The 13,836-nt window shown below is 36.4% G+C and overlaps 1 protein-coding gene across 1 annotated transcript in view; it reads right to left on the bottom strand.

Annotated features, from left to right (window-relative positions):
- Positions 1 to 796: 796 nt before the first annotated feature.
- LOC142227431 (uncharacterized) overlaps positions 797 to 13,836 on the bottom strand; it is a 30,175-nt gene continuing 17,135 nt past the window's right edge. The window contains 5 exon segments of the mRNA XM_075297985.1: positions 797 to 6,256; positions 7,075 to 7,229; positions 8,003 to 8,167; positions 8,237 to 8,356; positions 11,938 to 12,068. Of these exon segments, the coding sequence (XP_075154100.1) occupies positions 3,572 to 6,256; positions 7,075 to 7,229; positions 8,003 to 8,167; positions 8,237 to 8,356; positions 11,938 to 12,068 (3,256 nt within the window). The 3' untranslated portion in view covers positions 797 to 3,571.

Consider the following 13,836-nt stretch of genomic DNA (forward strand, 5'->3'; position numbering starts at 1 on the left):
AATGACTATCACCTCACCCAAAGAAATTTGTTAGTAGGGACAGCAGAAAAGTATGCTAAAACAGCAGAAAGTCTGCTGAAAAAGGGACAGCAGTCATTGTTTGCTGAAATAGCAAACATTTCCTGCTATTTTTTAAGCTCAATTACACTAAACCATGTTTTATTTTGGCTAAACCAAATAAAAATGTCAACTTAGGAGCTATCCTAACATAATTAGCACAATATTTTATGCATATCAATAGTATTTGACCAAAAATCTGAATATTTGACGAATTAAGGCATAACAGCAAACAAAATGTTTGCTGATCGTATTTAGGAGCTTGTAAGTATATTACAGTGCAAAAATATACCAAAAACTACTCTTGGTTCTTAAATATGCTTTGGGGAAAAATTTACAACCTAAAATTTTATAAATTGTTGTTCATTAGGCCCTGAAGTACAAAAATATAACAGCAGACATCGACTGCTGTTTTTAGCAGACTTTTTTCTATGAGTGCTATTTTTGTCGGCGGCAGTTTTACGAACAGTTATGAGGTAAATTATCCAAAAATTAACAAGAATTGATTCAGAAATTGATATCCTCAATGGGGGATATATCAAAGTACAAAAATATAACAGCAGACATCGACTGCTGTTTTTAGCAGACTTTTTTCTATGAGTGCTATTTTTGTCGGCGGCAGTTTTACGAACAGTTATGAGGTAAATTATCCAAAAATTAACAAGAATTGATTCAGAAATTGATATCCTCAATGGGGGATATATCACAAATAAAACGCACTGTTGTCTTAAACATGACATTTTGTTTTTCGAATAAATTATTGACTTTATTGATAAATATTTTCGTATGTACCGTTCGAAGCCGAACGTACCGGTTGATTATATCCGTATATGCTATACCAAATACTTCGCTAAGTTATAGTGGGAAATTGCAAAATCGTTTTTTTTTTTTTTTTTTTTTATTCGTCTTCTTAAACCTTTTATCTTTTTCAATGTACGAGTCATTTGAATTCATATTGCTTTTTGGTTAGATGAAACAAATATTTTTGTTTATATATTAATGTAATTATTATTATTATTTAAGTAGATTTTTTTCTACATAAAGTGTGTGATATAGCGAGAGCGAGAGATTTATTGATTTAATGGTAATATATAGATATTATAGTCCTGGCAAAGAGAATGAATTATAACAGCGAAAAAAGATATCCTTAATAATTATGGTATATGCAGATGTGTGTGTGTGTGTTTGATCCATTACAAGAATTGTTGATTTTAACAATATTCTTCTTAGCATGTTTTAAACAGAGTTGAGTTGAGTCTACATACTAATCAACAAATGGTTAAACCCTTGGGGTTAGTATATACTTCAAATCTCATTCAATCATTGACTGAATGTTTCATTAATCTGCGGCTATCCAATATTTTAATTTAATACTTCTTTATAATTTCTATAACTTTGTTTTTCATGAACTAGCTTAATAATTGTGTGTGTGTTTCAAACGGAATCTCAGGTTTATACTCAGGAAGTTTTGATTTCTTTTATAAGAGATTAAAGTAGTATATATAACCTAATTCCGGCCTATTGTAAAAAAATTGCATTTCGGTTTGTAAATAGTTACAAAGCCAACATAATTTATACTATGGATATAGAAGTTGGAAGTGTGTGTGTGTGTAAGCCGACCATAAATTTTGGTTTTTCTATTTTAATCCTGAATGGGACCAATCACATATTGAAAAGACACGTAGTTAAAGGGCAACAGTACTGCCCTTTTCAGATTAATTGTTAAATACCTCTCATTAACGCTGATGACATTTCTGAGTATAGCAAAGCTTCTTTAAATGGATTTAAGAAACGAGATCAATTCACCATCTGAGTTATCACAATTAACGGACGATGTGTGTCTGGCATAATAATGTCTATGTACCGTTTAAAATAATACACATTGATATTAGTTCGTGCCACCATCACTATTTACGACTTACAAATTCACGAAAAACTGATAATTAGAATAAGCCATAGTTGACCAAGTTCATTTAACTGCACTATAAAACTGGCCACATAATGGGAGACCTTCTACTATCACAGACATTCAATTGACCTGTTTGCCATTGCAGTTTTCTTTTAATCAATGTTATCAAAGGAATCGACAATGATTGATTGAAATAATTCAACTTTAAAAGCGACAAATGGAATAAAGACAAACGTGGTATTCTTCACAACTTTCCATAGAAATGAGAGATTTTAAACTAATAAGGCCGGATTTTGCACAAAATGAAGAAAGTAATAAAACAAACAAAATAATAATTTTAATCATTTCAGAGGATTATAATTTCTTTTCGTATATATCTGTTCTTTTTTATAAATAATGTATATATATAGCGTATGTATACTAAACGAGCCGTAAACTGAAGTTCAGTTTTTTATTTAAATTAAAAAAATAATTTAACTATTAAACAATGATATTAACATTTTTGATTCATATACTTAAACCAAGAAGAAAATTAACTAAAGCTAATAAATTCCTATAAAGTCTCTGATGTTTGAATTTTTTTTCTTGATTTGTTTTTCCTAGTCAGAGATCAGAAAATAAAATTATATGCAATAAATTTATTATAAATACCGTCTATATAATTGTTCTAGTATGGATATGTGTTTTTTGTTTTTAATTTGATAAACTCTTTTTTGTTAGGCTAATCATAGTTAGTATTAATTCACAACGACTTAAGTTAAGGAGTGGGGGAAGGGATAGCTTAAATAAGATACTCGCGAATATAGTAGTATTATTATTAGATTATATAACTATTGTAAACTTAATTATCGTATCAACACTTTGGCTGCGAACATAATGTATATGCATGTATTTTTTTTTTTGCACTTCCATTTATTTGAATGCATTTCTTTAAGAAAGAAAGACAAAATGGTATAATCGAAGCTCACACTGAATCTGTAAGAGTAGTCAACATCTAGGACGTCTTTTACAAAATTTTAGTATTGAAACATATTCAAAAAATATTACAAAGAAAAAATATCAATAGCCCTACAATGAATATTACTCTCGCCAGAATGAAATGCGTAAAGGGTAATGGGCTATTGCCAGTAATGATATCTTTGCCTTTTCATTAGCAAAATCTTGTTATATTCTATTGTATGTTTAGCACATTCGACACGGCAAAAAGTAGCCCAATGTATGACTGATACAGAGTAATCCGAAAATAATTCGATTTAGGTATTTATTGTTTAGCATTTGTAAAGAAACCCCCGAGAACAACAATTATTAACTGAAGAATGGAAAAAGTATACACAACAGCAAAGATAAAGTGAAATTCGTTAAAAATTTTGTACGAAAAATACATCTGGCGAAGAAGCGAGAGATATAGTATAACACAGACTTTAAAAATGGTGGTTCCTTAACGGATTTACATACACACATGATGCATGGGAAAATATTCATTTTGATTCTGAATACACAGCCATCGAATAATAAAGCAACTTAGCATTGTAAAATCAATAGGCCCACGACGAATGAATATAATGGACGAACAGTGCTTGTTTTATATGAAATTTGGCAAACTTGCTATAAAATAATCTCAGTTGAACGTCTTTCCTGGGCGGCATTCAATAGGGGATCACAGTTGAATGCATCACCAGCCAAAGGAGAAAACTTGGAATTACGTTTCAATCGACCACTATTTGGTGCTGAGGTGGTAGTGGTTGTGATCACACTGGAACCATTAGTACCGCAGATGGCGGTGACGGCTGATAATGATTGCACCGATGAGGGATGGGAGGACTTCGATGAGAGCGATTGAGATTTTGCACCCTGCATGGACAGAGGAGGCGGGAATTTCGCTATGGTAATTATGGAAGTCAAAGTTGCGGAAGAACTGTCATTGCTTCCTGTACTTAGCTCTTGTGGCTGTGTTGGTAAACGCAGTTGCTGTTTTCTTTTGGTCATTGATTCCAAGCCGTCATCGTGATGTTGTGTGGTCTCCTGGAGTATGGCTGATTGGCGTATGGTCTGTTGTAGCAATGAATTCACATCAATCGCTGGCCACGTGACCAGCGATACGCTTCGTCATAAGTAGGAGTCTATGGGTGACTCGGACCTTTTATGTTTATGCCGTTTGCCGTAGTGTTTGCATGACTTTCGAGTCTTGTGATCGTCGGATTCTTGCGTTTGAGCCACTGCCTCCATTTTGGCCACCGGCTGATCATTCTGTAAACTAGGTACATGTTTTGGCGATTTAAAAGGCGTTCCTTGTGATTGCTGTTGATTCGATGATAGCGAATAGTAATCGGCAGAGTGACTCTGGGACGAATTCTCATCAGTCAAAGCCTGACTTAAACTTCTCATGGTAACGTCACCATCCACTGGTGTTGACACCGCTGATGATGGATTAGTTAATGGCGTCAAAGTACTTGAATGCTGCTCCTCTCCCTCCAAGCCACTCGGTTTACATGCGGAAAATGTTGTCGCCGTCACATCTCGCGCTGTGCAAAGAGCTGCTGAGTCATCGCAACAACAGTAAGTGTTGGAAGTGCACGAACAAAAACTGGCATTGACACTACTCCTCCGACTGGTGTTGGCGGAGCTATCGGTGGTTTCTTGGATTAGAGGTTGAGGAAGCACTTCCTCGTCCACATATAGAGGATCCTCTGTGCCCATATATCCCGAACTCGACGCAATAGAATGTCTTTTTGTACTACAATGATGACAGTCAACCGAAACTGTAAATGGACGAGAATTTGTAGTTGATCGTGGCCAATCTTCAAAACTGCTGCAGCTACTTGTATGGACATGTGAACACGAACAAGTGGAACACCTGGAACAACTGCTGCAGCAATCATCTGCAGCAATAAAACGCTTTCGCTTTATTTTCACGCACTCGTTTTTGGGCTGTGTTACCAAGCTCATAGCAAGGCTTTGATCTCCTTCCTCCAACGGATGGTCACAACATCGACAATATCCTCTCATGGGTAATTGATAATTATAATTTGGATGATGGTGGCCACATTTATCATCTAAATCCTCATTAGATAGTTCATCGGTCTCAACAGTTGTGTTTGATATGAGAGAGGAATGTCGCTTTAATCGTCTCCCATGATTGTCTACATCAGAGTCGACATGAATCGGTGCTCGAATAATGGGAGCGATTGTGTTATCAGTGGCCCCCTTGAAAGCAAAATTGGATGTGGCTGTAGTGCTATTATCTTCGGTCATTGTCGCGGCATCGATTTCTATTGCTATCTCGTGCAAAGCTGTCGAAGAAGACAATCGGAGATGATGATTTGGATCATCGCTAGAATCAAGGGAAGACTTGGTACATGTATTTGGAAGGTGGTCCATAGAGGAGCATTCTATTTTGTGCATTGGAAAATTCAAGTGTCGTCTATAATGGAAATGGGTATCGCCTGTACATCGCTTATGCTTCCGGCGAAGGCTACGCTCATTCGTATTTAGCGCTTGCTGATGATGTAAATCGACATGTTTTTTATGGTCTGCGGAACGCGATCGGGCACACCGGTTCTGATAATGCTGTGAAGATTGACAATGACAGCAATGTGAGGTAGAGGTAAAACGATGGCAGTGGCAAGTTGCTTCTTGCGGATTCATATTACCAGTAAAAACGCAACAGCCAAAATTTGTTCGCTTGGGGCAGCTGTGGTTGCAACAACAACTTAACCTATTTGTACGGCATGCTATTGGACGCTGTTCCCAATTAATCAGTGATGTTGGTGTCTGGGTGGCATTGTGGCGTTTTCTTGGTTCACTAATCGATTTATTAGATATCAACTGGTTTGTACAAGAGCACACTTGGGTTGTTGGTTCTGCCTCATCTCCTTGGGGAGGTTTCCTTAGACCTTGATGTACTATCACCACATCCAATTTATCACAAACATCTTCGATTTTATTGTCGATTCTTTTCTGACCAACCCCGTTGCTGGCTCCGGCTTTTTTACGGGTTAACGTATTATTGTTGTGGAATTGAAATGCTCGATTGTCGTGATAAGTTTTATATTCATCATCTGCGTGGGCAGTTAATAAGTGGTCATCACCACTGCCGCTACTCGTTATTGTGTTATGTATTGATTGACTAATACTGTCAGCTGAAATGTTGTTGGCGTGGGAACCTTGCTGTTGTGTTTGTGTCTGTTGTTCTTCGGGGGCAAACTGCTAATCTCCGCGGTGGGCATCTCGAGGTTTAGAATTATGACGATAAATCCATACTTGCATTAATATGGCCAAGTCCAAGCTCACCTGTAATAGTACATAAAAGTTAAGTTGGTAGGGAAATATCTCTTCAGCGGTTTTATGGTAAACGAAAATAAAAGAAAGACTGTGATAATGATTTTACAAAAAATTATTTTAGGTTTGAAAGTAGGTACATCCTGGCCTTTGGAAGGTGCATTCCGGCATCGAAATGATCCAAATCTTATAAACTCGAATTTTCTATCGGTAAAAAATTAACAGAATTGAACACTTTTATGAATTTTCAAAGTCATACGAATTGAAGGGAACAAGAGAAACGTTGAAATTACAATGATTGTCATAGCATGGTCGAGTTTTCGATTTTTCAATTTTTAAAATTTTGGATAAGTCCACCTTCGACTTTTGTAAAGATTTAGCTTTCGACTGTTCAATATTTTAAAGAACCGCGTTTTGTTGATAAAGCAAAATGTCAAGCATTCAACGTTAGTTACGGCCAGAAAACAAACAATTTGGTGAAATTTGTGAGTGCTTTATGATGGTTTCATACGCAACGTGAATATTTCACAAACGTTTAAGGATGATATGACGCAAGAGGACTTTATAAATTCTTTTTCAATGGTGGGTTGATAAAACAACATTGCTGACCGAAATATTGTGCTAAAAAAGTGAACACATTTATGTTAAAAAAGATTTGGTTTGAAGTTTCTGTATACATACTATGAACAATCTTAACTTATAAGGCCAAGGACCAAAACGTCGACCCACAATCTTTTACCGGAGAAAAATGTTTACAGTTTTTCGGTAACAATTAGACAACTTAGATTTAATCTTAAAATATGATGATTTGATATACCAACATGACTCACCTGTAGAGTTCCGCATATCCAAAATTGGGACGGCGCTTTTCTAGCAATAAAGTAACCAGTCTTAAACATATCCCCCAGGGTCCACATTAATACCATATGGATACTCATCCCATATGTCGATTTATTTTTGAAATTTCGAATAAACTGTGGTGCTCCTAAAACAGTTGTATATATTTTTAATTTGTTCATAAAATTAATTCGCTGGGTAAACCGATAAAATCTCATTTATACATTTGTTTCAATAAAATCACAAATATATTGCACTATACGTTTGGAAAATAGCAAATTAATTTTTATATATTACAATGTATGTTATATACAAGGAAATAATTTAAATATATTTTTAAAGGGTGATTTTTAAGAGCTATAGAAAAATTAACATAGCCCGAAAAAAATAGCAAAAGGCGTTGAATAGCACAATATGGGGCCAATTGAGCGGTCCCGAACGTGAAGTAAAATGTTCACAGAACTCGCCTCTCAATAACTCCATTGTTACGCTTCCTGTATGGCATGTGGCACCGTCTTGTTGGATATCATCTCATCATCTCATGGTAGTGCTCACCATTCACACTTACATTACGATTCAGATCATCTTTGCAGATGTACGGTCTAATGATGCCACCAGCCCATAATCCGCACCACACTGTGACTTTTTCTCGATGCATTGGTGACTTCTGCAATGCTTCTGGCTGATTTTCACACGCATTTTGATAATAAGACTCATGGTTAAATTATAGTCCAAACTGAAAATGTTTGACAATGAAACAAAACACGAAAAGTGCGTCAGCAGCTTAAACCCGTGTTGCCATAAATATAATAGATAAAAAATCACCCTTTATAAATGAGCCCTTTTTTGGCAAATTAGTTGAAAATGAATCAGGTTAAACCCAGGAATGTTACACATCAAGTAAAACTGATTATGACAAACCTAACATGGCTTCCGTAAATACGGCTACAAAACCCACGATCTCCATAAACCATTCTATGGAGAGCATTAGATACGTTATTGCAGCGCCAACAGCCCAAACAACCAGCATGAAATCCAAATATGACTGAAAATCTGTCCAATTCCAGAAGTATTTTAGGTCGAGATCTGAAATAAAAATTTTTCACATTTTTCTTAGAGAAACTTTTTATATTGCTGCATTTGTATTTGTATTACCACTTAAATAATGCCGCGACCGCGACCGCTTCAATGGTCCAGCTTCAGTGGATATGGATACTGATCCCGCGGTATCGGTATCCGTCAACATTGTTTTGGGTAGTCGGAGTTCATCATTTGCTGAAAAATTTGCCATACGTTAGAATTTCAATTAAAACTGTTATGTACTCTAGGCCTCCAGTCATTGCAAATAAACGACAAACAACAATGTATTAAAGAAGTTCCATATTGGTCAATTTTTCATTAAATTACAATGTAAAGGGTGATACGGTCAAAATTTGGTCAAGGGAAAACGCGTGTAAATCGGTTGTTGTTGTTGTTGTTGTAACAGTTTATTGTGATCTCATCCATTTCATGTTATACGCTTGGTACATCAGCTTGTTGGCAGATCAAGGAACTCTGCGACTAAGATGGGGTGTGTCCAGAGATCTGGTGGTAAGTCGGGTTGGTTTGGCTGGGCAAGAGAAAAGATGACGCGTGTCGTGTGGCCCTTGGTTGCAAATTGGACAAACGTCAGCTACGCTGCTATCAATCACCGATAAGTAGGAATTGAGTGTGTAAATCGGTGAAATCGTTTATTTAAAAAATCAAATTAAATTTCTTTTTCAAGTTCAATTAGTATAAAATTAAGGAAAAATATTCAGTTAGGCTTTCGCTTTTCCAAATCCGAATTGCCGGGCCTCACGCTTGACACCTGCCATCAGATTTTGTACAGCCACCTTGTCCACCTTCTTCGCCGCAGAAAGCCAGTTTGCCTTGAACTGTTGCTCGTCCTTAGCAGTTTTATTGGTCTTCTTTAGGTTCCGCTTGACAATAGCCCAGTATTTCTCAATTGGGCGGAGCTCTGGCGTGTTGGGAGGGTTCTTGTCCTTGGGAACCACCTGCACGTTGTTGGCGGCGTACCACTCCATGGCCTTTTTACCGTAATGGCAAGATGCCAAATCCGTCCAAAACAGTACTGAACAACCGTGTTTCTTCAGGAAAGGCAGCAGACGTTTATTCAAACACTCTTTCACGTAAATTTCTTGGTTGACAGTCCCGGAAGCTATGAAAATGCTGCTTTCAAGGTACAGATGGCTTGCCAAACCAGATATTTCTTTGCGAACTTTGACAGTTTTATGTGCTTGAAAATATCTGCTACCTTTCCCCTTCCTTTTGCCGTATAAAACTCCTGTCCCGGAAGCTGCTTGTAGTCGGCTTTGACGTAGGTTTCGTCGTCCATTACCACGCAGTCAAACTTCGTCAGCATCGTCGTGTACAGCCTCCGGGATCGCGCTTTGGCCGTCGTATTCTGTTTATCATCGCGATTTGGAGTCACTACCTTCTTGTAAGTCGATAGTCCGGCTCGTTTTTTGGCTCGATGCACGGTTGTAGACGATACGCCCAGCTTATTTGCGGCATCTCGGAGAGAGAGGTTAGGGTTTCGCTTGAAACTACCGCCAACTCTCTTTGTCGTCTCAGCGGCTTCCGGTTTTCGATTTCCCCCCGATCCAGACTTCCTGGCTGTCGACAAACGTTCCCCAAACACTTTAATTACATTTGTAACGGTTGATTTGGCAACTTTTAGCGATTTTGCCAGCTTTGCGTGCGAGTAGCTCGGATTTTCGCGATGCGCGAGCAAAATTTTGATACGCTGCTCTTCTTGCTTGGACGGCATTTTGACAACTGAAGAGTTAATTCCAAAATCAAAATGGGAGCAACATTCTACACATACACACCTTCAAAATGAGGGGTGTTCAGGTTTTTTAAATGCAAACTTATTGCTTCATACCTTACAGGTAGAAAGCAATATGTACAGATAAATGGAGAAAGATCAAATATTTTGTCGGTAAGGAGTGGAGTCCCACAAGGCTCAATTCTTGGGCCTATGCTTTTCATACTATTTCTTAATGATTTATTTACGAATCTTGATATGTTTTGCTCCCCTTTTTCGTACGCCGATGATGTTCAGTTGCTTTTTCGGGGGGATGTTAATAATATAGATGTCTTACAAGCCAAGATTGATTTTGTAACTAATAGTTTATACAGTTGGATGTGTCTCAATAATCTTTCCGTCAATGGATCTAAGACAAAGGCATTAATTTTTTCATCTCATCCTGATATTGGACTAACTCTTTCTTATAATGGGTGTGATATTGAAGTTGTTCACCATTTAAAATGTTTGGGGGTTACCATTGACGATAGACTTTCATTTGATCTACATATAGACAATGTTATTAGTCAAACGAATTTGACTCTACGCCAATTGTACAACTCTGATTTGATGCTGCCTTTTTCATTCAAAAAGAGACTTGTACATGCTTTGGCAATGCCCAATATTCTATATGGCATTGAGGTTTTTTGTGGCACAAATGCTGGTAACATAAGGAAAGTCAAACTAGCAATTCATAGAATAGTCCGTTATCTACATTCATTGCGTCGATATGACCATATATCTCCTCATGTCCAGGATTTCCTGGGGTGCCCATTTTCGAGTTTTATTGACTTCAGATCACTTGTTCTTTTCCACAAAATTTTCAGTGCTCAGTCACCTCGATTTCTCGTGGACTTATTTTCATTTGGCCGCTCGCGGCGAAATCAGATTGTTGTGCCACTTGCCAGAGGTCATATGGACAAGTCATTTCAGGCTAGAATCGCCAGATCTTATAATTGTCTCCCTGCTATTTTAAAGGATTTCTCGATTTCTGATTCGACATATCGTAAAAGATTACTCGATCATCTTGGATCACCTGCATGAAGCTTATCCAAACTCGAGTTAGTAGTGCGGCTTTGTTGTGCTTGGTTGAGTAAATAATGTTTTCTTTCGTCTTTTTCTTCAATTATAATGGGAACCAAAAATGTTTTGTCATATTTCATTTTTTATCATATTATTATTTATAATTGTTATATGTATTTCATTTTTTATCATATTATTAATTAATCTATTTTATACCATCTTATATACATATTTATACTTTTTATATACTCGCATATATTTTCATATTGCCATAACTTAAATTATACTTTAGTCACGGTTAGTAGTTCATTGTAATTTACATATATTGGCCGCTATGTGGCTTCAAATTACATAATGAAAATAAAATAAATAAATAAAATTGAAAGAAATACGTCAAGTTTATATTGACCAAATTTTGACCGTATCACCCTTTACTAATTCATGGCTATATAAAATCAGTCTTAAATTTAGATGTTAGACACCTGAAGAGGCTTAAGTTTAAGAAGCTATTGCGAAACTATTTTTATATCTCTTACGTATCCTAATGACGCACAAGTCATATTCAGCATTACTGAGGTGGGGCATGCTAACCCAGTTGTGGAGTTTATAATGAATTACTTTACTAAGCTTTATTGCAAATCACATTAGTTATACCCTGAACATTCTGTAAATTAGGATAATAAGTCTATTTATTTCCGTATAATCATTTTTGGTAAAATTTTCCTAATTTTATTTGCTCTTCCATATGGGTCATAGGTACAGAAGCTAGCTAGGTATGTCTATATAGAAGTTTCGAACAAAACAATGAAGTTCATGTCTGTATAGCATAGAAAAATTTTTTAGTTTCTTTCCTTATTTAAAAAAGAATTAACACTAATTAATGTTGTTAATTTTATCAAATAGCACATAGCCAATCTTAATCCTACAGATAAACCTGGTCCCGCACATCTGCACACGATTCAATGGTAACATCAACAATACAAACCTGATAAGGCGCGTTCTCTAGCATTCGCATTAACCCGTTTCACTTTGACGCATAAATGTATCATTAGGAACATTGTCACATTCATCACAACGCTTTGTACGAGAAGCGGAAGCTCATATCGTTTAGAAAACCTTAAAAGAGAATATAGAGAAGAAAAAAAAATAGAATTAAAAATAGAAAATGCAAGACTTAACGAAGGCATTTTAGAAAATTATTCCCTCCCATGGACATTTCCAATGTTCATACAGATAGACAAAAATTAGCGAACATCAGCAACATTCAAATCTGTGCAATATATCCAACTTTTCATTGCCTATTGAAGGAAAATGATTAGTTCCGTGCGTACTTTTAATGTAAATGACCATATTTTTTGGAGCAAATAAGATGTAAAGCATCATTCATTGATCACCTAGGTTAGGTTAGGTGGCATCCCGATGTATCGGGCTCACTTAGACTATTCAGTCCATTGTGATACCATATTGGTGAACTTCTCTCTTATCACTGAGTGCTGCCCGATTCCAATCTAAGCTCAATGACAAGGGACCTCCTTTTTATAGCCGAGCCCGAACGGCGTTCCACATTGCAGTGAAACCACTTAGAGAAGCTTTGAAACCCTCAGAAATGTCACCAGCATTACTGAGGTGGGATAATCCACCGCTGAAAAACTTTTTGGTGATCGGTCAAAGCAGGAATCGAACCCACGACCTTATGTATGCAAGGCGGGCATGCTAACCATTGCACCACGGTGGCTCCGTACTATAAGATAATAGAAGATTCGTAGCTTTGTTTATATATTCTTTCATTTAGCATTTGTATGATAAGTCATTTTATATTAATTTCATTAGATGGACCACAGCGACATTATAAACTAAAAATTATGCGTACATTCATTGTATACTGAGTGACCATCAATGTCAGTATACCCATAATGAATGCATTCATATAAGCTGTTGTCGGCTGAAACGCAAAAACGCAAAACCATTGTTTCATTTCATTGCTTTGTCCGCGTTTCCTTTGTATTGTCAGAGAAATGGGTATGCATCAAATCTTGCCATCACTAAATTATGTGATATAGGTCATTGAACCGTATGAGGAAGTTAAAGAAAACATTAAGTATTTTTTTATTTCAAGTTCCAACTTCGTAGTGCATCAAAATTGATATCGATTTGTGATAATAAATTGTGTGTCCCATAACAAGCAAGAAAGCTAAAATTTTCATGAAGCTCATGAATGGTTTAGAGTGGATGAATTAACCTTCTTAATACACATAATTCTACTAAGTATTACTGATTTTGCTAAATGTGGCAACATATGATTTTAATAATACGAGGGCAGTTCGGAAACTTCTTAGCCTAGAACAAAAAGCGCGGTATAAACAGAAAAAAGTTAAGTGTTTTGGAAACTTCCATCTCTGTTATGAACACATGTTAAATTTTGTTTCGATCTGGAAACTCCTTCATATAGAAACAGGTATTCAAAAAAGACGCATCCGCAATTTTTTTTACAATGGAAAAATTAGAAATGCGTGGTGTCATTAAGTATTTACATAAAAAAGGTTTATCGGGACAAGAAACTCATAATGATATGGTGAATGAGTTAGGTGAAGTGCTCCTTCATATGCAATAGTAAAAAATTGGGTTGCTGAATTTAAACGTGGTCGTACAAGCATTGAAGATGAACCACGTAGTGTACGTCCAAAAACAGCAACAACAACAGAAATTATGGCCAAAGTGCATGATATGGTTTTAAATGATCGACGAATAAAAGTGCGTGAAATTGCTAATATCGTGGCCATCTCAAATGATCGAGTACATTTAATTTTGCATGAAGAACTACAGATGAAAAAGCTTTCTGCAAGATGGGTGCCGCATTTGTTAACAGTCGATCAAAAACGCATAA

The sequence above is a fragment of the Haematobia irritans genome, chromosome 2 (assembly GCF_050003625.1).
Source record: "Haematobia irritans isolate KBUSLIRL chromosome 2, ASM5000362v1, whole genome shotgun sequence".
Classification (NCBI taxonomy): Eukaryota; Metazoa; Arthropoda; class Insecta; order Diptera; family Muscidae; genus Haematobia; species Haematobia irritans.